This window comes from Bos javanicus, chromosome 1, assembly GCF_032452875.1.
Source record: "Bos javanicus breed banteng chromosome 1, ARS-OSU_banteng_1.0, whole genome shotgun sequence".
Classification (NCBI taxonomy): Eukaryota; Metazoa; Chordata; class Mammalia; order Artiodactyla; family Bovidae; genus Bos; species Bos javanicus.
The window spans coordinates 86,611,094-86,638,871 of record NC_083868.1 but is presented as its reverse complement, the minus strand read 5'-3'; the positions used below and the strand labels follow the sequence as shown (position 1 = coordinate 86,638,871).

General features: G+C 37.4%; 2 protein-coding genes across 3 annotated transcripts in view; one reads left to right on the top strand and one right to left on the bottom strand.

Annotated features, from left to right (window-relative positions):
* The first annotated feature begins 1,778 nt into the window (after positions 1–1,778).
* On the top strand, positions 1,779–11,509 carry TTC14 (tetratricopeptide repeat domain 14). 2 transcript variants are annotated; one of them, XM_061415109.1, is made up of 12 exons: positions 1,779–2,105; positions 2,567–2,691; positions 2,791–2,990; positions 3,911–3,995; positions 4,094–4,223; positions 4,552–4,707; positions 5,111–5,182; positions 5,593–5,712; positions 5,817–5,939; positions 8,070–8,187; positions 9,086–9,195; positions 9,992–11,509. In XM_061415109.1, exons 1-12 carry the CDS (start codon positions 1,945–1,947, stop codon positions 10,905–10,907), a joined length of 2,316 nt encoding a protein of 771 aa, XP_061271093.1. In that variant the 5' UTR covers positions 1,779–1,944; the 3' UTR covers positions 10,908–11,509. The 2 variants fall into 2 exon arrangements, 1 of the variants encoding a protein (XP_061271093.1); XR_009736091.1 differs by lacking the exon at positions 9,992–11,509 and having other exon boundaries at positions 8,070–8,649; positions 9,086–9,196.
* A 1,891-nt stretch (positions 11,510–13,400) lies between these two features.
* The window catches only part of CCDC39 (coiled-coil domain containing 39), a 52,460-nt gene continuing 38,082 nt past the window's right edge, over positions 13,401–27,778 (bottom strand). Inside the window, exons 15-20 of the mRNA XM_061415094.1 lie at positions 20,637–20,796; positions 20,086–20,192; positions 18,768–18,908; positions 18,450–18,629; positions 18,225–18,310; positions 13,401–14,311 (exon numbers count right to left, since the gene is read on the bottom strand). Coding sequence (XP_061271078.1) covers positions 14,158–14,311; positions 18,225–18,310; positions 18,450–18,629; positions 18,768–18,908; positions 20,086–20,192; positions 20,637–20,796 — 828 coding nt within the window. The 3' untranslated portion in view covers positions 13,401–14,157. The remainder of the gene's footprint in view (positions 14,312–18,224; positions 18,311–18,449; positions 18,630–18,767; positions 18,909–20,085; positions 20,193–20,636; positions 20,797–27,778) is intronic.

Below are 27,778 nucleotides of genomic sequence, written 5' to 3'. Positions count from 1 at the left end.
CCAGGCAAGAATACTGGAGTGAGTTGTTTCATCCTTCTCCAGGAGATCTTCCCCAACCAGGGATCGAACCCACGTGTCCTGCACTGGCAGGCAGATTTTTTATCACTGAGCCACCAGGGAAGCCCAAGAAGAGTAGCCAGATCCAAAAGCAATGTTACTCAAGAATGGCTTTATAAGCGGACATTCTCAGAGTAGGTGCCACATCTGCTTCTCAGCCACTAGCTTCTCAGTCCCTCCAGAGATAATTAGATCCTCAATAACAGATCAACTCTAACTAAAATCACATACCTTATTTATCAGAATGTCCATATAGTTTCTTTTTAGAAATCAGTTTTTCTTTTCAGTGACAGCACCCTCTTTCCTAAAAATAGCCATTGTCTGAAGTTATAGCTTAACACAAGTCAGTCTGTACCACTGATTAAACTTTCCTGATGTGCTTCTCCTGGCTTGAAAGTTATTATCTTTTAAAGTTACATTCATTGTTTCATCTTCTGGAGTCTCAATAAACTGTTTACCTATTTGCCTGGGTTTTCCCGAAAATAGTGTGCAGGCGTTCACTATATTCTGACTGGATCTTCTATCCAGGTGGTGAGAGGGCAAACTAAATTCCCAAATATACAAAGCGGAACATGTGACAGAATAACTACTGCTATTTATTTTTGTTCAAGAGGACGATACTAAACTACACGATTTAAGTAGTATAGACGTTGATATATTTTAATAAAACAAAGTCACATTATTTTAATATTAAAGACAGGCCTTCTATATGATAAAAAATACTTTCTCCAGCAACTCTGCCAGTGAAGATCTATTCAGTGGTAGGCTGAAATTCTAACTCTAGCATTTTGCCAGCTGGTGATATTGAGCAATATACTGAGAGTCTCTGGGTTTGTTTCCTCAGTACAGCGGTTAGGATCCAAAGTCAGTAAGTGTCGGGGAGGGGGTGAGAGCCTGTCATAATTATCTTCGAAAAATCACCTGAATTACACAGTAAACCTTATGGGCACTAACTTTTGAGAAAACACTTAAACTAAAACAAATAAAAAGGAATGTATATATACATACATTTGGGGCTTCCCAGGTAGCTAATGGGTAAAAAAATCCGCCTGCCAACACAGTAGAGAGGGTTCGATCCCTGTGTGGGGAAGATCCCTGAGGAAGGAAATCGCAACCCACTCCAGTATTCTTGCCTGGAAAATTCCGTGGCCAGAGGAGCCCCGAGGGCTACAGTCCCTTGGGTCGCAAAAAAAGTCCGACACGACTTAGCGACTAAAGAACAGAACAAAATACGCATATGTCTAGGCATTAAAGTCATTCTGGTTTTAACTCTAAAATCACTAACAGTGAACAGGGTACGGCTAGAAAACACAACTCCAGGGTTTAATAAATGTTAATATTCTTCCTTTCTTCTGCCCTAAAGCCTAACAGGAAATCTCCCAGAGCAGTCATTTTAATGCGGTTATGCCTGAGGCATAGATACTTATCCAGCGATAACTCCAAGGTAAGAAACTTTGTGACCGTTCAGGGTTCTCTCCCTGACACTGGCACTTAGAAGCGCCTCGCTAAACACAAGGATGAATTATTATTTACCACAGATCAGAGCTTGGGCCATTTCAATGTAATAACACCACAGAAATTTTAAAACGAAAACTTGTTACATACTTCACTACCTCAGAGCCACAACCGGCCCTAGACTCCGGAAAATGTTGCCCCAATCCTCCCGGCTTCCGTAATCTCGCTCAATTTCGCGATACCAAAACTGCGCTCCGCAGCACCGCCGCTGGGGGCGGTTCCAGAACACTTCCGGGAGGCCACTCTGGAGGTGTCTGGGATGTGTGCTTCCGGCGACTTCCAGGCCGCTTCCTCAGCCTCCACGACTACGGCCTGAAGTAGTGGGCGCTGAACCGGGGGGCTGCTGGCCTTTGGTCACGACAGTCTCTAGCCATGGATCGAGACCTCTTGCGGCAGTCACTAAATTTCCACGGCCCGTCTTTGCTGTCGCTGCTCCGGAGCGAACAGCAGGACAACCCGCACTTCCGGAGCCTCCTGGGGTCGGTGGCCGACCCTGCCCGGGGCCCGCCGGGCCAGCAGCAGTTACCGGGCAGGTAATGGGACGGCGGCGCCGCTGCGAGACGGGAGAGGGGACTCAGCTCCGGGCTTCATGACCGCAGTCCGGCTGCTGAGCCGAGGCTGTGTGCACATGAGGACTACGGCGCCGGTTTCGAGGGCGGGATGGAGGAGGGTACCTTCTCCCTGATGTGGGCAATGCGGGATGTGGGTTGAACTTTTAAATCTAGTACTGCCACCAGAGGCGCGGATTCTTTAGCTAAAATCCTTTGGGCTTCTGTATATATGGAACAGCGCGGCTGTGTTTTTAAGTTTCCGCGCCCTCCATCTACAGACTGGCGTATGAGGGGATCCCTAGTTAAAACTTTTTTTCGGAGGATGTATGGCCAAGAGCTTAGGATGGTCATGATTGGGCGATGAAAGCAGAGAGCAGAAGGTTGTACGTACTAAAAGGTTTTGCAGAAAAACCAGTTTTCATAAATTTTGTTTTCTTTTTAAGAAAAGAGAGGAGAGTTGACAACATTGAAATACAAAAATTCATTTCCAAAAAAGCGGATCTGCTTTTTGCACTTTCCTGGAAATCAGATGCACCTACAACTGCTGAAGTTAGTGAAGACAATGATGGTGTGTTTAGTCTTAAAATTGTTGCGTTTTGGTTTAACAGCACTTTGATGAAGCAGAACACAGAGCTGTTGTTAGTAATTTTGTTACTTATTTTTTCAGATTATTATGCAGTCATGCCACCGTTAGAGCAATTCATGGATATACCTACTATGGACCGGAGAGAGCTGTTTTTTCGAGATATTGAGCGTGGTGATATAGTGATTGGAAGAATTAGTTCCATTCGGGAATTTGGGTTTTTCATGGTGTTGATTTGTTTAGGCAGTGGCATTATGAGAGATATATCCCACTTAGAAATCACAGTAAGTTACTCACCTTTTAGTTATTTGATTGTTTTTGATAAAAATGTCATCTCAGTGCAAAAATTATATCTTTTCATCCAGCTGTAATTAAGTGTACTCTGCAGACCTAGTTTTGAGAATTAAATAAGTATTAATAGAAAATTTAAGTACTTTTTTACTTTTTAAAAAAATTATTAGCAGTAATAAAATTAGTTTCTGCCACTGTTTCTAGTTTGGGGGGTTTGGTCCTTTGGCTGGCAGAAGTGGGTCCTGTTTTAAATGCTCAGATATTAGTGGACCTGGTGAGATTAGTTAGTAGCCTGGGTTATCTTCTAGCTGAGAAGTCTTTAATTATTTAGTATTCAGCATTAGATACTTGCATATGGATAATTTGAAACAAATTCCTGTCTTTTCCGTATATTTCCAATAATTAAGTGATTTGTACATCATGATACTTTGCCCAAGGTGAATAGATCTAAATTTGAAATACACTATGTCTCTTTAATTTGGAAGGTTTGGTATTGTCTATTAAAACAGATAGAGAGGGAAGAAAACCAGAAGATACCGCAAACTTGATTAACACACCCAAACCTAGAAGAATTCACATTTCGTTTTCTTGGAAGTCTCCTACTTTCTGGACACATTTTAGTTTTATATTTAATAAGCACAAAATATCTTTTTGTTTCATCATGCATACTTGCAATATATTCAGTTTCTAAAACTAATTGCAAGTTTCATGAGAGTTTAGCTTTGACCTGAACCAGAAAACTTTTTTTATTTATGTTTGGGCACAGAAATTTAAATTTAGAATTTAGGGTGCTAGTTGTTTTCTTAATATTCCTGTCAAGTCTTAGCTGTTTATACTGAACCGCTAGAATAAAAGAAGACATATCTCTCTGAGGAATAGAATGTCTAGTGTTTTACAGTGCTTCTCATTGCAGGCTCTATGTCCGCTAAGAGACGTGCCTTCAATCAGTAACCATGGGGATCCTTTATCATATTACCAAACTGGTGACATCATTCGAGGTGATCAGTTTCCTCATATTAGTAAAAAAAAGTAACTGGTCATGTTTATGTTAGTTTGCATTGCTTTGCTAATCAACTTAATTTTCTTATTTTTTAAGCTGGAATCAAGGATATTGACAGATACCATGAAAAGCTTGCAGTGTCTCTATATAGCTCATCTCTTCCACCACACCTATCTGGTATTAAATTAGGTGTGATTAGTTCTGAAGAACTTCCTTTGTACTACAGGTAATTTTATCCACATTGTCTCAACAAGTTAATTGCAAAACAGTTTCTTGGCTAAAAAATTGCAGATTTTGCCCAACTTCTAACAAGAAAGTAGAATTCTAATTTCTCTTATTTCAAAATATGCTAATTTTATTTTTATAACCCATAAATCGGTTCAAACTTGGTAAAAGGAACCAAATCATAATTGCCACACTTTCATGTACAAAAATGGTCTGAGTATTTAAATCCCATGTAATAATGTTATTTCCATAATGAAAATGGGACACGCTATTTAATTGTGTTAATCATCTTAATCATCTTTATATTTTGTGTGTTTTTTTTCTTTAAGGAAAAGCGTTGAACTAAATAGCAATTCTTTGGAATCCTATGAGAATATCATGCAGAGTTCTTTGGGATTTGTTAATCCAGGAGTAGTTGAATTCCTTTTAGGAAAACTAGGAATAGATGAATCTAATCCGCCATCTTTAATGAGAGGCCTTCAAAGGTATAGTAAATCAGTATTTGTTCTGTTAAGTGGTGAGGTCTGTGGTGCTGATGTGAGAAGCTGCATAACTGAAGAACATAGTTGATTATCCTACGCTTGGTGGCAGCAATATGCCAAAGTTTGAATGAACTAGGTTATCCCTTCTCCTTCTGGAGTGGAGTCTTATCAGTGATTGATGTGTGCCGTGTGACCAGGTAGAAGCAGAAAAAATAAGATGCAGAAAATTTATAAGAATTTCATGTATATGCTAAAGGAAAATACTTTTTAATAATAGTAGTCATTCCTGAAAGTTCAAAAATTTTGCAGTAGAAATGGGAATACAAATTTCTTGCTTGAGATTCAGTTTTTATCTGTCATGTAAAGTGAGATATAGTTACAGTTTGACTTTTATTTTCTTTAATAGCAAAAATTTCTCTGAGGAGGATTTTGCTTCTGCGTTAAGAAAGAAGCAGTCTGCATCATGGGCTTTAAAATGGTATGAAGATTTTGTCATTCAACAATTGCATTATTTAACCTAATAGGTTAAGTTAAGGCAAGCATGCTTATGTCATCTTTAAGACAAAATTTGTTTATAAATGAATTTAAATGATACCTTTTTGAGATTAGCTTTTTTATAGATATAAATGCTACTATGTTGTAAACTTTAAAGATTTACATTTTAGCCAATATTTTTTAGATTTTGTTAAAAAGGAATTAGTATATTATATCTGAATTTCATAAATATTTGTTACAAAATTATCTAAAGACTCTTTCTTAGTTATACTGAGAATATTGAAGACTAATAACTAATGTATTTGGTTTGCTTTAAAATTTTATTTATGCTAACATTTTGTTTGGATATTCTGTGAAATAATTTGTTATGTATGCTTTAAAATATATTTTTAGTGTGAAGATTGGAGTTGATTATTTTAAGGTTGGACGCCATGTGGATGCTATGAATGAATACAATAAGGCTCTGGAAATAGACAAACAAAATGTGGAAGCTTTGGTAGCTCGTGGAGCATTGTAAGTGGATCATGGGTTTTGAGGAATACTTACAAGATAAATGTATATAAGATTTATGAATAGCTCACAAGATAAATTCCACTAATTTTGTCTCGTGTCTATAGATATGCAACAAAAGGAAGTCTAAACAAAGCAATAGAAGATTTTGAACTTGCACTGGAAAACTGTCCAACTCACAGAAATGCAAGAAAATACCTCTGCCAGACACTTGTAGAAAGAGGAGGGCAGTAAGTGTCAGATTGGTTTAATAGTAGAGATCTAATATTTAATAGCCAACTACTATAAAATCTTGAACTTAAATAGCATCTTTGACTTAGTTCAGATACTCTTAATTTCAGTTTTGATTGAAAATGTTTTTTAAATGTAGTCCTTTTTACATTCTCTGATCTTTTTATCCTTCCTTATTACTTACTTTCTTCATGATTGGAGATATTTTAGTGTCTTGAGTTCACTGTTGTGAGTATGTATTTTAATACATAGAAAGTTAATAGGTAAATCTTGTGCTGGACACACACCAAAAGTTTTTGTTTAATAGAAATTTCTAACTCATTTCATCATTCTAGTAATTATAATGCCAGAAATACAAATTGAGAACTCTGTAGTTCACTGTACATAAGATTTCACTGTTTTAGTCAACTTATTGCTCTACTTTGTCTAATAAAATCCATGAACTTAGATTAAGTTCCTGGATTTTTGGATTAAACAAACCCTGTAACCTATATTATACTGTCCTGAGATACTGGCATAGTACGTGGCATAATGACTAACAGACTAGTCTAACTTATGAAATATTTTGAAGAAATATAGTATACTTTAAATATAAATAATTTGGTAACATCCTGCTTTAATAATTAAGGGCCAGCATCTTTTTTGCTATCATTTTTTCTTAAATAGAATCATCCCTTTTCTGCTTCATGAATTTGCCAGATCATTACAGTTTGTATGATCATTTCAGAACTCCATATAAATGAAATTTTGCAATATTTGTTTTTAACTGATAAGAACTTCTACTTGGACCCAAGTGATTGGAGCAGCTTTTTTCTTTCTTACATAGCTTATATAACTGTGCTTAGTTGTTCAGTTGTGTCTGACTCCTTGCGACCCCATGGATTGTAGCCTGCCACGCTCCTCTGTCCATGGGGATTCTCCAGGCAAGAACACTGGTGTGGGTTGCCATGCCCTGCTCCAGGAGATCTTCCCAATCCAGGGATCAGACCCAGGTCTCCCGCATTGCTGGCAGATTCTTTACCATCTGAGCCACCAGGGAAGCCCCTAGGTACATAGCTAGTGCCTCCTTAGATGTGGTTGTCTTACTATTCACATACTCGTGATTTTTAAATCTGTGAATGGCAACACCATCTATTCGGTCATCCAGTCCAGAAATCTTGATCGTCTTTGGCTTATTCCTTCCTCCCCTCATCCTATCTGACACAGAAGTGATTGCATTGAAACCACTGGGTTTATTCATTTGTTTTAAATTCTGATATTTCACAACATAGACTTGTGAGCATCATCTAATAATGATTATTATCCTTTCTGCAGGCTGGTTGTGATATGTGTGCCTTGGTATTTGTGATGTTAGCAGTAAATTTTCTGGGAAAATTTTTCTGTAGAAAGGAAAACTCTTCATAAACTACTAGGAGAAGCCAGCCTACATAGTTCTGTGCTAAAGTTCAAGATCATACTAAATTTCAGAGGGTATCAGTTGATAGTGTGTTTTCACAAATTATACTAAAATGCCACTGCTTGACCTACAATATGGCTTTAATTATCAGTAATGAATTCCTGTTTTTTATTTGTTTAATTGAGATACAGTTGATACATAACTTTATGTTAGTTTCAGGTTATGTTCAACACAGGATTCAATTTATGTATATATTGTGAAGAGTTGACCATTGTATCTGATTAACATTGATCATCACACAGTTATGTTTTTTTTTTCTTGTGATGAGAACTTTTAAGATGTATTCTTTTTGCAACTTTCAAGTATGGTACTAACTATAATCACCATGCTGTATATTACATTCTCAGGACTTTATTTTATACCTGGAAGTTTATAAAATGAATCATTTTCACCCATTTTACCCACCCCCTACCCCACCTCCAGCAACCACCAGTCTGTTCTCTGTATCTTTGAGTTCAGTTTCTCTGATGTGTTTTATGTGGTTTTATATTGTCTTTTACAACAAAACTAACAAAAAAATAGCAGAAGCACAGTATTTAAGTATTGTTCAATTTGGAAAATAATTTGCTAAACATAGTTTTTCCCTCATGAACTCACATAAGCTCTTGCCTATATGCGTATTTGAGAACTTCTAATTTTTACCAAAAAAGCTAAATTTTCCTTTTGAATTTAGGTTAGAAGAAGAAGAAAAGTTTTTAAATGCTGAAAGTTATTATAAGAAAGCTTTGGCTTTGGATGAAACTTTCAAAGATGCAGAGGATGCTTTGCAGAAGCTTCATGTATATATGCAGGTGATTCTTTATTTCCTCTTAGAAATGTAGTCATTTTTAAGATTAATGCCAAAACTTAACTTTCTTCTAGGGAATCTATTCTAGATCACTTAATTATGGCATTACAAAAAGTTTTTTAGATATAGCTTTTCTTAATTGGGTTTGACATTACTTCATAGTTTTGTTGAGAAAATTCCCATTGCCTGTTTGGTATGCAGTTGTCCTTGTAGAATTGTCCTTATAGTGAGCTTTCCTGATTCAGTATTATTACTGTAATTGAGCTAATTATAAAAACCATTCTGAAAAATATTTTATACTGTCTTTTCCTGTAATACTGATGATGATGTTTTCTCATGCATTTTCTTCTGAATTGGACCATTGCTGCTGTGTCTGACATCTGGTGCTGCTCATCCCCATCCTCAAACTGGAAAATGATTTCTTATGTAACCATGCATCCAACTGGGCTGTGCTATTTTTTAAATGGTTTGTATTTGAACATGGTGATTCCCCTCTCAACTCACCATATCGGGATTTCTTCCTTTGAATTTTATTTATAAAATTTGTGTCCTGTTTCAATTTTTAATGGTTTTTTTAATATATATATATTTTTCATGTATTTTATTTTTTCTCTTTCTTGCACTCTGGGTCATGGGTATCAATGCAATGGCTTCCCTTTTTTTCCATGGAATACCAACTGCAATATGGTCCTCAATACTGTTCTGGCTGTTCAATGATTAATGCCAAACACCTGTGATTAATTTTTATATGTTAAAAATACTTTTTTAATGCTGGATATATGGTGATTTGGGTATACCACATCTGGTTTTGGTTGGGGGGTGGGTTGGTCTTTTGAAAACTGGATTTTATATATTCTGCTATTTTTAACGTGTGGTTTTTTCCGATATCTGGGTTCTAAAAGAAATCTTTGGAATTAAGAGAAAAACAAGCTGAAAAGGAAGAAAAGCAGAAAACAAAGAAAATAGAAACAAGTGCAGAAAAGTTGCGTAAGCTCTTAAAAGAGGAAAAAAGGTAAACTATAATATTCAGTATTTTTAAACTTAAAGCAAGTACTCAGTTGAACCAAAGTGCCATTTGGGAGATAAAGTAAGTAAAAAATTAAAGTGTTTCAAGTCATAATCAATGATTCTTAGCAAGTATGTGGACCATAAATTTTTCTGTAAAAGAGAGCAAAGGATGGCTAGAGTTCTGAAAAAAAAAAAAAAGAATACAAATAAAATGTTATTTTAATTATCTGTATTTTAGGGAGAAATATTTCAAAATTAGAGCAGTAGTTCTCAACTGGGTGTGGTTTCCCATGGGACATTTTTGGTTTTCATAACTGGTAGGTGCTACTGGCATCTAGTGGATAGAGGTCAGAGATGCTGCTAAACTTTAACAATGATATAGAATTTCCCCACTGCCACCCTACCCTCCCGGCGAAGAGTTATTTGGCCAAAAATGTTAATAGTCCTGAGGTGGTAAAACCATGAACTAGACATAGCCAAATGTAAAACTTCCAGTTCTCTCCTTTATGTATTCAGATCCTCTTAAATTTTTAAGGTAATTTTAGAAATGTCACCATGTATTTCAAAAATGATGGATTTGCTTACAGTGACAATTGTCTACACCAGTATTTTTTCCCAAAAGTCACGACTAATGGTAAAATTGGATATTGTAGTAAAAACTAAACTTAATACTATAATTCTTATATAAGCTGCAAACTTTTATGAAATCTTTAAAGAGAATAAAATAGAACTAAAATCTTTATGGGTAATTAAACGTTTTTATACTCAACATATCTGATGAGTTAACTACATTTTTTTAGGCTAAAGAAAAAAAGAAGAAAATCAACAACTTCTTCGAGTGTCTCTTCTGCTGATGAATCAGTTTCTTCTTCATCATCCTCTTCATCTTCTGGTCACAAAAGGCATAAGAAACATAAGAGGAACCGCTCAGAGTCTTCTCGAAGTTCTAAAAGGCATTCAGCTAAGGCATCCTCAAATCAGATAGATCAGAATAAGAAAGATGAGTGCTTCCCAGTTCCAGCTAATACGTCAGCATCTTTTCTTAACCAAAAACAAGAAGTGGAAAAACTATTGGAAAAGCAGGATAGGTTACCATATCAAAAGAAACAGGTAAAAGAAAAAGATAAATGTTCTTTCTCATCATCTTCTGTTGAAATGCCGGATGATTTTGGAGGTAGGTCTGAAGATCCAAGAGATTTTTATGATAGCTATAAAACTCAGGCAGGTAGTAGCAGAACAGAAAAGCCATATAAATCAGAAAGACATTTTTCCAGTAGAAGAGATTCCTCAGATTCTTTTTATAGGAATTCAGAGGATAAGGTAAAAATGTATGGTTATAGAAGATTTGAAAAAGATACAGAAGGAAGAAAAGAGCACTATAGAAAGTGGGAGCCAGGTTCCACGAGACATGCTACTTCACCAGCAAGCTCAGACTACTCTTGGAAGTCAGGAGAAAAATATAAGAAATCCACTTACTCTGGATCACGTGATCTAAGTAGACATGAGCAAAGATATCAATTAAATAAAAATCAAGGAGAATATGAAAGAGAGGGTAATTACGAGGAGGATATTAAAACAGAGATTCCGGGAGAGGGGCTCAATAGCAAAGAGCATTCAGAAGGTGGAGTTAAAAAAAATTTACCTCAAAATTTACTCAATATATTTAATCAGATAGCTGCATTTGAGAAAGAAAAAGGAAATAAGCCAAAAAACTAATATGCCAAGGGTATCCTCAACATTACACTAAAGACTTTTAATAAAATATTTGGATCTTTTAGTAATACAGTCCAGAAATCTCTGCTCCCGTGGTTTGTAGACATTATGGAAATCAATTGCTTTTTATAGCGGTTCTCAAAGTATATTTGTTTCAGTTATAGGTCCCCGTTTCATAGCTTTTTTTTTTTTTAATGTGTGTATGTTATGTACAGTTATTTCTTATTCTGATGATTTAAACTTCTTCACCTAAAGATAACTTTCAAAGTATTGTTTCTTCATTGTACTCTGGTATGTTAGAATTCCTCAGGTTCACCTTATCCTGCTGTTTGGGAAAATATTAAATTTGTGCATTGAACACTTGGGTCATTTTTATGAAAAATTATTTCATTCTGTTAAAAGCTCTTGACTTTCTAAAGAGATTATTTGAATGTTAAATATCATTTTATAATCATTTGTTTAAAGGTGAATTTTCTTCCATAACATTTTTAAATGGTAGACAGATATGTGTCTTGTCTAATTGACCTCTAAAGCCTGATTTAATTAAAATGATTTATGTACCAGATGTTTAAAAGTACACTAGGAATAAAGCCATGAAAGTTGAATAGGGGCCCATTTTGCTCATCTCTCTTTTTTTTTCTTCCTTGCTAACAGTGTAGCCCTAAGAAATTTCTTTAAATATTGACAAGACCATGCATTCCAGGCATGAATAGATCAGAGTAGGAAATAGTCCTTCTGGCAAAAGCAGCAGTGGCAAGTGAAGCACACTATAAATCTGGTCTTCCACTAAGGGAAAGGAAGTTAGGAAACTGTCCTAGTATTGCAAATGTCCAGCTGAGTGTGTTTTTTGATAGCCTAGAGCTGGCTTGCATTTCTGCTTTTCTTCCTAGAGTCTGAATAAATGATTCAGCTGACAGAACCTGGACTTACTCAGAATTAATTTCAGCAACTACAGCTGAAGAAGGAAGGAACTTGGATTATAATGATTGTTCACAAATTATTAAAAACAGTATAGATGAGAATAGAGATAGGTATACATAGGAGTCATAGTTGTTTAGAATCTCATAGGCTTTAGAATCTCCAATTCATGATGATACTGGATGGGTGGGTTGAAGGGTAGCGAGTATCCCCATCTACAAACGTCTAAGTGACAGAGAATTCCAGCAGAAGACAACACTTAGTCCTTGTTCTGTTTCGGTTCTTGCCAGCAATAAAATACCAAAACTTAATATAACTTCAGTCCAGTAGCTCAGTCGTGTCCGACTCTTGGCGACCCCATGAATTGCAGCACGCCAGGCCTCCTGGTTCATCACCAACTCCCGGAGTTCACTCAAACTCATGTCCATTGAGTCGGTGATGCCATCGAGCCATCTCATCCTCTGTCGTCCCCTTCTCCTCCTGCCCCCAATCCCTCCCAGCATCAGAGTCTTTTCCAACGAGTCAGCTCTTCACATCAGGTGGCCAAAGTAAAGTCTGACACTGTTTCCACTCTTTCCCCATCTATTTCTCATGAAGTGATGGGACCAGATGCCATGATCTTTATTTTCTGAATGTTGAGCTTTAAGGCAACTTTTTCACTCTCCTCTTTCACTTTTCATCGAGAGACTTTTTAGTTCCTCTTCACTTTCTGCCGTAAGGGTGGTGTCATCTGCATATCTGAGGTTATTGATATTTCTCGCGGCCATCTTGATTCCAGCTTGTGCTTCTGGCCCAGCGTTTCTCATGATGTACTCTAACTTAACCATTCCATAAATACTGTGCTAGGCTTTGGTTGGTGGCTCAATAATAGAAGCTACTGTGCAATTCCAGGGCTTCCCTGATAGCTCAGTTAGTGAAGAATCCACCTGCAATGCAGGAGACTCTAGTTCAATTCTTGGGTAGGAAAGATCTGCTGGAGAAGGGATAGGCTACCCACTATGCTATTCTTGGCCTGGAGAATTCCATGGACTGTATAGCCCATGCGGTCACAAAGAGACATGACTGAGCAACTTTACATTTTCACTATGCAATTCCAGTGTGTTGGGCCCTGTGCATTTATATAAATTATCTGATTTCAATAAACAACATAGATAACTTTTACTGTCTCTATATTATAAATGAGAAAAAAAGCATAGAGAAATAACTTTCCCAAGGTCACAGTACCAGTCCTTGCCTGTTTGGAATACACTTCAACTTCCAGGTAATTTGCAAAGTAAAATAGGGCAAAGAATGAGAATTTTGGTGAACATTCAAAGTGATAGATTAATCAGTTTTTATATTTCACAAATCTCACTGGAATAATGTTTTACAAAAAAACAAACCAGCTTTTTACCCATCTTATTCATTGGACTTGGCTGTGCCTTTTGCTTCCTGTTACAAGAAATGACAATAAATACACCAGTGATCCAGAGAATTACTGCCTTTCAGAAGGAATTGCAAGTGACAGTTGTAAACAATGACAGTTTTTGTTAAGAAATACTTTTCCCCAAGATTTGAGGGAGACAGTACTCATTTAAGTATATATATTCTGATACATTTATTTGAAGACCAGTTTTATAACATAGTCATACTTCACCCTCTATTCCAAAGTTCAGAGTGTTGGGCACATGTTATGATAAAGAACTGACAAATAACTAATTCTTAATCTGGTAGTCTACCGGAAATTTACAGAATTCCTATTGCAAATCTAATTACGCCTGGCTTTCTTTCAACTGCTTATTAAATCAAGGAAATATTGAAAACATATTCTTGGTTGTATCTTGAGAGCAGAATCTTCACTATGTTTGACTTCTTTCAAGATCGGAGTGGCCTACTTCTAGAAATTTAAGCTCCACTGTTGCTATATAGTGGTTCTCTTTCCTGTCAGCTGTTTTCTTGGTGGAGGGAGAGGGAGAGGTAATGCTAAAAGAAGAAACTAACAGATTTCTTCTCCCAATGTCTGAGAAATGTTTCTTTTAATAAATAAAACCTAATTTCAGGATCATCTAGGCCAAAAGAATTTTAATAGTGTTGTAAACTATATAGTACAGTAAATCTTTAGCGATTTCTTCCTAAAAGATTCTGTTACATTAGAAGTGAGAAGTTTCATGGCTAGCATGAAGTTTTTACATTTTTCACTGAATAAAACTTTTCTCTGGTCATTTTGTATTTCTAACACTTAGTAGGCCTTTATATCAGTATAAGGCATCCAGAAGTATACAGTGTGATATACTATTTTAAACTTAGGAGACTTTGGGTTTTGTGTTTACAACTTGTTCAAGAGAGATTTAAAATTTTATTTGTTGGTCTTTCTGCTTTTACCAGTACTGGAGGCACTGCTAGCACTAGTTGGTCTGGAAGTGCTGCCAGTTAGTGGAGAGGCTGGGAAGTTCAGCTCTAATACTTTGATCGAAGTCTGAGAAGCAGAAGTGCTTGTGCTCTTAGATGACCTAGAATAAAACCAGAATTACAATAGTGTAATTCAGAATTTGTATTTTAGTAGAGACCCTCTCATTAATCGCAAAGATACCATAATCCCACAAGTACTTAAAGAGATCAAAAAAGATACATTGTTAAGAGTGGTAATAATGAATTTTAAAAGACCATTAATAGTATCAGGAAATTAAGAAGAAAGAGATGATAAACATAAAGTTTCAAATCAGTAGAAAAATAGTTCTGCAAATAATTTCTATTTAAAAAAATGTTTCAACTATAACTAATTTAGAATCATTAGGTATTAAAAATTTGCCAAATCATTCAACAAAAGGTAAGAAAAGAGGCAAGAAAATTGGAGTGCTGGCAATAGTGATTAAAATGATAGATTATATAATTTGAGCCAAAAAGAAGAAAATGAGGGACCTATTGACAGGATAAAGTGGTGGGGTCATTTGAAAAACATAACTATCCATACAATTCTGAATGCTAAGTTTTGAAAGTATGCTTTTACAAAAATACTAGGGTGGGATGGGTGAATTTAACTCAGATGACCATTATATCTACTACTGTGGGCAGGAATCGCTTAGAAGAAATAGAGTACCGATTATAGTCAACAAGAGTCCGAAATGCAGTGCATGGATGCAATCTCAAAAACGATAGAATGATTTCTGTTCATTTCCAAGGCAAACCATTCAATATCACGGTAACCCAAGTCTATGCCCTGACCAGTAACGCTGAAGAAGCTGAAGTTGAACAGTTCTATGAAGACCTACAAGATCTTTTAGAACTAAGAGCCAAAAAAGATGTCCTTTTCATTATAGGGGAGTGGAATGCAAAAGTAGGAAGTCAAGAAACACTGGGGGTAACAGGCAAATTTGGCCTTGGAGTACAGAATGAAGGGGGCAAAGGCTAATAGAGTTCTGCCAAGAGAACGCACTGGTCATAGCAAACACCCTTTTCTAACAACACAAGAGAAGACTCTACACATGGACATCACCAGATGGCCAACACCGAAATCAGATTGATTATATTCTTTGCAGCCAAAGATGGAGAAGCTCTATACAGTCAGCAAAAACAAGACGGGGAGCAGCTCAGATCATGAACTCCAGCTCAGATCATGAACTCCTTACTGCCAAATTCAGACTGAAGAAAGTGGGGGAAATCACTAAACCATTCAGGTATGACCTAAATCAAATCCCATATGATTATACAGTGGAAGTGAGAAAGAGATTTAAGGGACTAGATCTGATACAGTGCCAGATGAACTATAGATGGACATTCATGACATTGTACAGGAGACAAGACCATCCCCAGGAAAAGAAATGCAAAAAAGCAAAATGGCTATCTGAGGAGGCCTTACAAACAGCTGTAAAAAGAAGAGAAGCAAAAAGCAAAGGAAAGGAAAGATATAAGCATCTGAATGCAGAGTTCCAAAGAATAGCAAGGAGAGATAAGAAAGCCTTCCTCAGCATGAATGCAAAGAAATAGAGGAAAACAACAGAATGGGAAAGACTAGAGATGTCTTCAAGGAAATTAGAGATACCAAGGGAACATTTCATGCAAAGATGGGCTCAGTGAAGGACAGAAATGATATGGACCTGAAAGAAGCAGAAGATATTAAGAAGAGGTAGCAAGAATACACAGAAGAACTGTACAAAAAAGATCTTCACGACCCAGATAATCACGATGGTGTGACCACTCACCTAGAACCAGACATCCTGGAATGTGAAGTCAAGTGGGCCTTAGGAAGCATCACTACAAACAAAGATAGTGGAGGCGATGGAATTCCAATTGAGCTATTTCAAATCCAAAAAGATGCTGTGAAAGTGCTGCAGTCAATATGTCAACAAATTTGAAAAACTCAGCAATGGCCATAGACTGGAAAAGGTGAGTTTTCATTCCAATCCCAAAGAAAGGCAATGCCAAAGAATGCTCAAACTACTGCACAGTTGCACTCATATCACACGCTAGCAAAGTAATGCTCAAAATTCTCCAAGCCAGGTTTCAGCAATACATGAACCATGAACTTTCAGGTGTTCAAGCTGGTTTTCGAAAAGGCAGAGGAACCAGAGATCAAATTGCCAACATCCGCTGGATCATGGAAAAAGCAAGAGAGTTCCAGAAAAACATCTATTTCTGCTTTATTGACTATGCCAAAGCCTTTGACTCTTTGGATCACAATAAACTGTGGAAAATTCTGAAAGAGATGGGAATACCAGACCACCTGACCTGCCTCTTGAGAAACCTATATGCAGGTCAGGAAGCAACAGTTAGATCTGGACATGGAACAACAGACTGATTCCAAATAGGAAAAGGAGTACATCAAGGCTGTATATTGTCACCCTGCTTATTTAACTTATATGCAGAGTACATCATGAGAAACGCTGAGCTGGAAGAAGCACAAGCTGGAGTCAAGATTGCTGGGAGAAATAATAACCTCAGATATGCAGATGACACCACCCTTATGGCAGAAAGTGAAGAACTAAAGAGCCTCTTGATGAAAGAGGACAGTGAAAAAGTTGGCTTAAAGCTCAACATTCAGAAAACAAAGATCATGGCATCTGGTCCCATCATTTCCCAGCAAATAGATGGGAAACAGTGGCTAACTTTATTTTGGGGGGCTCCAAAATCACTACAGATGGTAACTGCAGCCATAAAATTAAAAGACACTTACTTCTTGGAAGGAAAGTTATGACCAACCTAGATAGCATATTCAAAAGCAGAGACATTGCTTTGTCAACAAAGGTCTGTCTAGTCCAGGCTATGGGTTTTCCAGTAGTCACGTATGGATGTGAGAGTTGGACTATAAAGAAAGCTGAGTGCTGAAGAATTGATGTTTTTGAACTATGGTGTTGGAGAAGACTCTTGAGAGTCCCTTGGACTGCAACGAGATCCAACCAGTCCATCCTAAAGGAAATCAGTCCTGGGTGTTGATTGGAAAGACTGATGTTGAAGCTGAAACTCCAATACTTTGGCACCTGATGGAAGAGCTGACTGATTTGAAAAGACCCTGATGCTGGAAAGATTGAGGGCAGGAGGAGAAGGGGACGACAGAGGATGAGATGGCTGGATGGCATCACTGACTCAATGGACATGAGTTTGGGTGAACTCCAGGAGTTGGTGATGGACAGGGAGACCTGGTGTTCGGGTCCCCCCCCCGGCACATGCGGTCACAAAGAGTCGGACACGACAGCGACTGAACTGAACTGAGGGTGTTTAAGTGGGTGGTCACCATGTTTACATAGAAAATGTTTATGATTTTGTTTTACTTAATATCTTTTAGGAAATCCTTTCATGACATCTTGCTGTGGAGTAATGAAAAGTAATACGGTTCTGAATGTGGCAGATTGGGAATTTTAAGATGAGGATCATCTTTATTATTATTAATTATTATTTTGTCAGCAAGGCACAGGAACATTGACTAAATGTCTACCTGATACAATTCTGGATAAAACTAAACTGCAGAAGAAAAAATAATTTCCGTTTTAGCAAACCAAAGCAGCATAAATAAAATTCTAACTTCTTAGATTTTACAGTGGATTTTAATCTTATAAATCTTACTCAATATGTATGTACAGCTAAGTGGTCCTTTTATGGTTTACTCAATTCTCCCCACACTCAGGGATGACCATGCTATGTGTATCATCCAAAATGTCACCCTGCTTTATCCTGCTGAAATAGCTGATAGTCACAAAGCACTATATGTCAAACTGGAAATGGTAACACCAGAGAGAAGCCAGAAGAGTCTTGTGCTGCTGGCTGGTTTCTGCCTCTGACACAAACATCAGAAGGTAGGGAAAGTGGGGGAGAGTACTAGCAGTGCACTGGCAGGTCCAACAGCGATGGCATATGGAAGTGGCCGAATTTGCTTGGGATGGAAGCTGTAACTGAGTGAATCAGGAGATGGTGTTTTCTCCTTCCACTTACCTTACTGATAACAGTGAAGTCTGGGAAGGAGATCTAGAACTGTGACGACTACCTTTAGTACTAGTTGTAGGTAGTTCTAAACCACTCTGGAAAAATATTCAAGAGCAATCATTAGTACCACTGCATTTCAGAGTATTTTTCAATAGATTTCATTTTATGTTTTTTAATTAAATTTTTCTTCATGAAATGTTTAAGAAATATTTGACTAGAAGATAACCTTATTACCTGTTGAAAGTATGTTTGAAGGATAACACCGATCTCAGCATTTTCTTGTGTGATATCAACTATCATTTCATCAATGATCTTGTGAAGCTGTTTCACTTCACGAAGTTTGATATCTTGTTCTTCTAGTGTTTCATCTTTTGTGTCTTTCAAAAGACGGACTTCCTTGGTGAGTTTTGCACACTGTTGGTCAACAGCAGTCAGTTATTTAAACCTATTTTCTAGAACTAAGTATTTTTTAATGGATGAAGGAAGATGTGAGGTTACCATTTGGAACTCAAAAACAAATATGACAGGTCAGTTTTTTAAAGTTTCCAATACCTGTTTAGTTACTCTTTCTAATTTTGGCTTCTGTTCCTCAGTTTCTCTGTTTAATTGAAGTACATAAGCTTGCTTCTCTGTTACTTTTTCTTTAACGTTATTTGTTAAGTGTTCTATAACTGTTAAAGTATTTTCCATGCTCTGCAGAAAATAAATATTAACAAATTTATTGGTTAGGATCAGAAATAACATAATTGCCACTTGTCAAGTATTTAATTCTGATTCCTTTGTTTTTGTATATATGTGCTTGGTTGCTCAGTTGTAGCCAAGTCTGCATATATAATGTACATTCTATTGGTAGATAATAAGTATAATGGTTTTATGGATTAAGTTTTATATATAATTCCACTGGAAGGTTATTATGGTATTTGGGAGAAAAACAATTCAAACAATGACTATTGAAAGCACACAGTTTTCAAAGATTCCCAACTCATATAATCTATTCCTTTAATAAAAAAAAAAAATCTCTGTAAGTGCACTCAGTCATGTCCAGCTCTGCGACCCTTTCAACTGTAGCCTGCCAGGCTCTTCTGTTCATGGGATTTTTCAGGGAAGAATACTGGAGTGGGTTGCCATTTCCTCCTCCAGTGGATCTTCCCAACCCAGGAATTGCACCCCTCTCTCTTGTGTCTGCTGCATTGGCAGGTGGATTCTTTACCACTGAGCCATCAGGGAAGCCCTTAAATGTTTATATGCTGCTGCTCCTGCTAAGTCACTTCAGTCGTGTCTGACTCTGTGTGACCCCAGAGACGGCAGCCCACCAGGCTCGCCTGTCCCTGGGATTCTCTAGGCAAGAACACTGGAGTGGGTTGCCATTTCCTTCTCCAATGCGTGAAAGTGAAAAGTGAAAGTGAAGTCGTTCAGTCGTGTCCGACTCTTATCGACCACATGGACTGCAGCCTACCAGGCTCCTCCGTCCATAGGATTTTCCAGGCAAGAGTACTGGAGTGGGGTGCCATTGCCTTCTCCGAAATGTTTATATAGAGCCTGCTTATTACCATGCACATTGTTTTCTCATCTTTCAAATTTTTGTTTTAAGGAATAGTCTTTTAAGGTGATTTTAAAGGATTTAACTGAAATAAAGATTAGGGGATATCATAGTTAGTTAGCTATAATTTATCCACTGATTACCAAGTAATTGTCAGGGCTTAGCAGTGGGATTTTAACTAGTTAATACTTTGAGCACTTTTTTCTCATTTAAGTGAGATATCTCTAACTGCTTCTCTATAAAAAATTGTATATTAACAAGAGTAGAATAATTATAATAGTGCTAGTTAACTTTTACTAAGGGCTTATTATTAAAGCCTATAGAATTTACCTGGATATCTTCCTGTAGTTCTCTGATTTGTCTTTGTTTGTATCTATATTTTTCATCAACAGCTCTTTTTTGTTCTTCTAGTTGAATTTTTACCTCATACTCAGCACCTAGAATTTAAAAGAATTTTGCTTTAAATTTTTAACATGCTGTGTAGAAAGCAAATTTAAAAAATACATAATTTAAACTTCTAATATTTTTCATTATGAAAGGTCAACTTCTGTATGTCTAATTTTTGAAAAATAGGATGTGAAATAACTATTCTTATTTTGTCAACATAGAGCACCCAGTATGCTGCTGTGTTTTTCAGATTTGAAATGAACTCTGTAGAGGAGTACTATGCCACATCACTACAACTAGTAACAGATGGAATTAACACCTTAGCATTTATTTTAAGTGGGGGAGGGAAGGGGGGTTGTGGTGATTAGGTTTTCCAGCTGAATCAAACATGAGGCACTTGTTTTCCTTATCGCATAGTGATCCTCTTTTTAAAATAACTATGCAGCTTTCATTGCATGTACATTCATTTAAAAGTTTCAATAATTTCTACATACTAGATGGAGTCACTTTCTGAAAAGATTGTTTGTAATTGTTGTTGCAGCTGTTCAGCACTTGCAGGGTGTTTCCTAGAGCATAGATTTCTTTTTCAGCTTTGTTGATCTTAGCATCCAAACTGTCACCTTCCCTTTGAAGTTCTTCTTTTTCTTGAGCAGCCTGTTTAAAACAGAATAGAATAGATTGGTTAAAAGTATTTATCATGGCGGGCGGGTGGGGGGGGCAGAAGAATGTGATCAGGGCAGGAAGTACTTAACTCACAATACCAATTTGCCTTGGGACGCTCATGCAGCACCAAGCATTTATTTCTTGCACTTGATTTACCAAATCCTGAAGGCCTTCCAAATATAGCACTTAGGATACAAAACCATGATGGGAGTTAACTAAAACTTAACATGAAGACTCGAACAAAAATGACCAAAAAATATAAACTTTACTGAGAAAAGAAAAGGTTAAGTAGAAGAGGTTTCAAATTAGATATTAAATAAAAGGAATGTATGTTTCTTGCCTGGAAGAGGTTTGGCACACTTTGACATTTTAAATCTTAGGAGTAAAAGAGGTTAGCAAGCTAAACCCATGAAAGTGAAAGTGTTAGTTGCTCAGTTGTGTCCAACTCTGCAACCCCATGGACTGTTAACCCGCCAGGCTCCTCTGTCCATGTAATTCTCCAGGAAGAATATTGGAGTGGCTTGCCATTTCATTCTCTAGGGGATCTTCCCACCCCAGGGATTGAATATTTTTAAGAAGAAAAAATACTGCATGATTCTACTTACATGAGGTACCTAGAGCAGTCATATTCACAAAGGCAAAGTAGATTGGTGGTTGCCAGGGATTTCAGGGAGGGAGAAATGGGGAGTTACTGTTTAACAGGTACAGTTTCAGCTCTGAAAGATAAAGTTCTGGCGACGGCTGTTGTGTTGACTGCACAACAATATGAATATAGTTAATACTACTGAACTGTACACTTAAAAACTATTAAAACAGCAAATTTTAAGCCCAATTTCATGTATATATTCCTGGAGAAGAAAATGTTAACCCACTGCAGTATCCTTGCCTGGAAAATCCCATGGACAAAGGAGCATGGTTGGCTACAGTCCATGGGGTTGCAAAGAGTCAGACAGAAGTGAGCAACTAACACTTCACTTCATGTATATATTATCATATTTTAAAACAGCTTTAATTAAAGATAATTATGATAAATGTGGCCAGGAACAAGTGAAGTCTATAAACTGCTGAAAACCAAAAATTCCTCAGTAAGTAGTCAGCGGACTTCTGGGCTAGGCCTTCTAGAGTTGTGCCAAAACAGTTCCAAAGCACTTCTCCAATTAAAGACTGAGAGAGATAGTATGCATATATATTTAAAAATGCCACCATGAAAAGATGCTCCTCATCACTAATCGTTACAGAAATTCAAATCAAAACTGCAGTGAGATCCCACCTTACACCAGTCAGAACAGCCATCATTATAAAGCCTAAAAATAGCACATGCTAGAGGAGGTGTGAAGAAAAGGGAATCTTCCTCCACTGTTGGTGAGGATGTAAATTGGTGCTGCCACTGTGGAAGACCTGTATGAAGGTTCCTGAAAAAACTACAAAGAGAGTTGCCATATGATCCAACAATCCTACTCCTGGGCATATACGCATATAAAATGATAACTCAGAAAAGATACATGGACCCCTCTGTTCACAACATTATTCACAAGACATGGAAACAACTTATATGTCCATGGACAGATGAATGGATTGATGTGGTACATATATACAATGGAATATTAACTCAGCTGTAGAAAAGAATAAAATAATGCAATGTGCAGCAACATGGTGGACCTAGAGGTTATCATACTAAATGAAAGAGAAAGACAAATATCATATGATATCACTTACATGCAGACTCTAAAACAAGCCTATCTATGAAACAGACAGTTCCACAGACACATTAAACAGACTTGAAGTTGCAAAGGGTGGGGTAGAGGAGGGAAAGAGTGGGAGTTTGCGATTAGCAGATGCAAATTTAGCCACTGGCCCACCAGGGGAGTCCAGAAGACTGTTGGTTTTTAATGACTAATATGGTAAAAGCAGGGTTCAGGAATCACACCTCTAGTTCTCATTTATTCTAAGCAAGCAAAAAGTTCTCACAGTCAACATTGCTGCCTCCTTCAAACCTGATCAAATTTTACATAACTTAAGATCTACAGTTTTTTTTAAGTCCTTCTCAGGTTCACTATTGTGAAATTAACTATATTTTAGTTATCTTTCCTAAAGTGTTAAGATATTACAATTGGCTCAATTACTGAAGCAAATTTGTGGTAAAATGTATTTCTAAAAATAAGCTGATTGACATAGCAAACAGACGTGTGGTCACCAAGGGAGACGGGGTGGGGAAGGGATGGGAGTTTGACATTAGCAGAAGCAAATTAATATATACAGGCTGGATAAACAACAAGATCCTACTGAATAAACCATAATGGGAAAGAATATTGGAAAAAGAATATATGTATGTATAACTGAATCACCTTGCTGTACAGCAGAAATTTAACACTAAACAAATCAACGATACTTTAATAAAGTTTAAAAAAAAAAGTACCGAAACCTATTTTTAGTCAAAATCAACTAATAATTTCTTTGGTAAAGTTATTCAATCCCAAGTATCTATCTTTAAATCAGAATGTGATCACTGGCAAAGTTTTGGTAACATTTCAATTCTTAACATTTTCACTGTTTATTGTTTTATTATGCCTCAAGATATATACTTTATATCAAATAGTATAATAAAAAGCTTAGCAAAAAAAAAAAATTCTGAGATAAACTACATCTAATTCTTTCAAGTTCAGTCTAGAATTAGCAAACATTTCATTTAAAATATAGTGTAGTGGGGAAAAGCTAGAATGAGTCAAAACAGCTAGATTTTAGTTGTAGATTTCCTCCTGCTGCTGCTGCTGCTAAGTCGCTTCAGTCCTGTCTGACTCTGTGTGACCCCAGAGACGGCAGCCCACCAGGCTCCCCCGTCCCTGGGATTCTCCAGGCAAGAACACTGGAGTAGGTTGCCATTTCCTTCTCCAATGCATGAAAGTGAAAAGTGAAAGTGAAGTCGCACAGTCATGTCCGACTCTTCACGACCCCATGGGCTGCAGCCTACAAGGCTCCTACATCCATGAGATTTTCCAGGCAAGAGTACTGGAGTGGGGTGCCATTGCCTTCTCCGTAGTAAGCTGAACAGCATTAAATAATTTACTTCACTACTCCAAGTGCAATTTGTCAAATAAAGGCATTGGATTTGTTCATTTATACAAATTCCAGATCTAATTCCATATATACTTTAAACTTCTAAACCTTTATGGTCCCATTTACCTGTAAATCACCAATTATATAATGTTTTACCTTTTATCCTGGATTAGAAGAGCAGTTATTTGGAGAAGGAAATGGCAACCCACTCCAGTGTTCTTGCCTGGAGAATCCCAGGGATGGGGGAGCCTGGTGGGCTGCCGTCTATGGGGTCGCACAGAGTCAGACACGACTGAAGCGACTTAGCAGCAGTAGCAGCAGTATTTGGTAGAAATGTTTATACCTTTCTGTCAGCATTTTAAAGTAATTTTATTGGGCTGTTTGATTAAATTCTGATCAGAATTGTACTGTTTCCTTATAAAGATAAAAAGGAACTTGGAAATGTGATTTGAAAGATGCCAGACCTTCACTGATTGCTGATTATATTTTTTCTGACTCTTTTAAGAGTCAGATATAGAAGCTGCTAAGGTAGGAAAGATTGAAAGCAGGAGGAGAAGGAGATGGCGGGACAAGATGGTTGGATAGCATCACCAACTCAATGGACATGAGTTTGAGCAGACTCCAGGAGATGGTGAAGGACAGGGAAGTCTGGTGTGCTATAGTCCATGGGGTCGCAAAGAGTCAGACATGACTGAGTGACTGAACAATACAAGGTGGGTAAAAGGGAATATGACCATGTGTGTAACATAGACAAGAGGATACTTGCAGGACCAAAAATGAGGACTGTGGGTTAAACTGTTAACCTAAAAAAAAACACAAGAAGTCCCAACCCTCAGTACCTCAGAATGTGACCATATATGGAAATAGGGTCTTTGTAGATGTAGTCAAGTTATGATGAACTCATTAGGGTAGGCCCTAGTCCACTATCACTAGTGTCCTTACAAAAATGGGGAATTTGAACACAGACAAAGAGGAAAGGCTGAAAAGACACAAGAAGAATGCCATGTGAAGATGAAGGCAGAGCTAATGATGATGCTTCCATAAGCTAAGGAATTCGAAAAACTGCCAGCAAACCACCAAAAACTAAGAGAGAGGCATATAACATATTGTCCCTCCCAACCCTTAGAAAGAACCAGTCCTGCTGACACCATCTTGGACTTCCAGCCACTACAACTGTAAGATGTCTATAGTATAAGCTACCTAATTGTGACACTTTGTTATAGCAGCTCTAACAAATTAATACAAGGGGTCAGCAAACAGTATGGGGAAGAGTAAGTATTTTAGGCTTTATGGGGCAGTCAGTCTCTAAACCACTAGTACTTAATACCACTGCTATTGTAGCATGAAACCAGCCAGAGACAATACATAAATGAATGAGTTTATGTATTGTGTGGTTCAGCACTTATTTATAAAATGGTAGTGGGCAGCACTTAGCCCAGAGTCCTTGGTTTGCTTACCCCTGAAATAGAGTATGCAGAAAATAAAAGAGTGGTTTGCTCTATAACCAAACTCCTCTCCCCCAGTGCTATAAACGTACATATATACGCCTATCAGGAAAGACCACCTTCTGGAGGAATGTAAAGGATATAAGGAAGGGAAAGGAGCCTGAATTGAGTGAATTTACATCCTAAGTCTACCACATTCAAAACTAGAAATGATGTTTAGCTTCTAAGTTTTTTCTAGCAGTGAAACTACTGAAATCATATTTTCAAAAAGTTAAATATTATGCTCATATGAACATAAACATGTCAAAGATTTTATCCAATTCATTAGTGAAAGAACCAGTAAGACATTTAGACAAGTTCAAAAAGAGAATTAGAACAGATTTTACATATATACAGAGTCAGAAATGCTGAAATTAATTTTCTTATAAAACTGGCTAATATCTTCTCAGTTCAATTCAGATCAGTTTAGTCTCTCAGTCATGTCCACCTCTTTGCGACCCCATGAATCATAGCACACCAGGCCTCCCTGTCCATCACCAACTCCCAGAGTTCACCCAAACTCATGTCCATCTATCAGTGATGCCATCCAGCCATATCATCCTCTGTCGTCCCGTTCTCCTCCTGTCCCCAGTCCCTCCCAGCATCAGAGTCTTTTCCAATGAGTTAACTCTTTGCATGAGGTGGCCAAAGTATTGGAGTTTCAGCTTCAACATCAGTCCTTCCAATGAACACCCAAGACTGATCTCCTTTAGAATGGACTGGTTGGATCTCCTTGCAGTCCAAGGGACTCTCAAGAGTCTTCTCCAACACCACAGTTCAAAAACATCAATTTTCAGCACTCAGCTTTCTTCACAGTCCAACTCTCACATCCATACACGACCACTGGAAAAGCCATACCTTGACTAGACGGATCTTTGTGGACAAAGTAATGTCTCTGCTTATATGCTATCTAGGTTGGTCATAAATTTCCTTCCAAGGAGTAATCGTCTTAATTTCATGGCTGCAATCACCATCTGCAGTGATTTTGGAGCCCAAAAAAATAAAATCTGACACTGTTTCCACTGTTTCCCATCTATTTCCCATGAAGTGATGGGACCAGATGCCATGATCTTAGTTTTCTGAATGTTGAGCTTTAAGCCAACTTTTTCACTCTCCTCTTTCACTTTCATCAAGAGGCTTTTGAGTTCCTCTTCACTTTCTGCCATAAGGGTGGTGTCATCTGCATATCTGAGGTTATTGATAGTTCTCCCAGAAATCTTGATTCCAGCTTGTGCTTCTTCCAGCCCAGCGTTTCTCATGATGTACTCTGCATATAAGTTAAATGAGCAGGGTGACAATTATACAGCCTTAACGTACTCCTTTTCCTATTTGGAACCAGTCTGTTGTTCCATGTCCAGTTCTAATTGTTGCTTCCTGACCTGCATACATGTTTCTCAAGAGGCAGGTCAGGTGGTCTGGTATTCCCATTTTCCACAGTTTATTGTGATCCACAGTCAAAGGCTTTGGTAATGCAATATAATGCTTGGGCTATCTTTCCTACAAGCATTAAGTGAGTTGTATTACACTGGGAAAAATTCATTTGCATTGTTATGAGTGAAAATCATATGCATTACCATCATTTTTCCATAAGATAAAGTCTATCCCTCTAGAGAATGGTAAAATAGATTAGTCAACAGAAAATCAGTCAGAGGTGTGCATTCCTGTAGAATCAGACAATCCCTGGAGGGCCTGCTAGAAAATAGCAAGCCTTCTCTGTCACCATGAAGTGGCATCATTGTACACCCACTGATTGCTTTTCCTCATTTTCAGACCATGGATGATTTTTCTTAATATTAAGCCAGACTGACTTTAGTTATTAAAGAAAGTTTCAGTTTTATACATCTGGCACACATGAGGAATAGTGAGTAAAACATTTAAATTTTCTATAAACAAAACATGTAAATAACTGTGTAGCAAGCTATGAACCCTGGAGAAGATGGAAAGTGGAATGTGGCATCAGGAAATTGAAAACAACTGACAGCCTTGATTAATGTCATATATTAGTTACATTGGCACAAAGGAATACTCCTCCTCATATGACCTGCCTGTTTTTTCCTAAAAAGTGGATACTTCCCATCAACATCATCATCATAACAGCAATAACAATAATTTCAGCTAACATTCATTGAGAGCTCATTTTGTTCCATGCACTGCTTTAAGGGCTTTACATATATTTTCTCATTTACTTCTTACAACAAATGTAACAGTATCCTAATTTTGCAAGTGAGGACACTGAGGCCCCAAATGGTTAAGTAACTTATTCAAGGTCACCTACCTAATCAGTGATAGAATTAAGACTCGGACAAAAGCACTCTAACACCAGTGCTTCATCAGAGCCCTTGTTGGGAGAGAAACTTCACTGCAATTGCAGCATCTATCTACTCCCCAAGAATTAACAGAATAGAGCCTCCAATTCACCCCTTGGGAACCTTCAA

Excerpts from the sequence above, each read along its gene's own strand:
- TTC14 (XM_061415109.1), top strand. The coding sequence starts at position 1,945 with ATGGATCGAGACCTCTTGCGGCAGTCACTAAATTTCCACGGCCCGTCT. Across the intron at positions 2,106-2,566 it reads CAGCAGCAGTTACCGGGCAG|AAAAGAGAGGAGAGTTGACA; the intron begins GTAATGGGACGG and ends TTTCTTTTTAAG. Across the intron at positions 8,188-9,085 it reads AGCTTCATGTATATATGCAG|AAATCTTTGGAATTAAGAGA; the intron begins GTGATTCTTTAT and ends GGGTTCTAAAAG.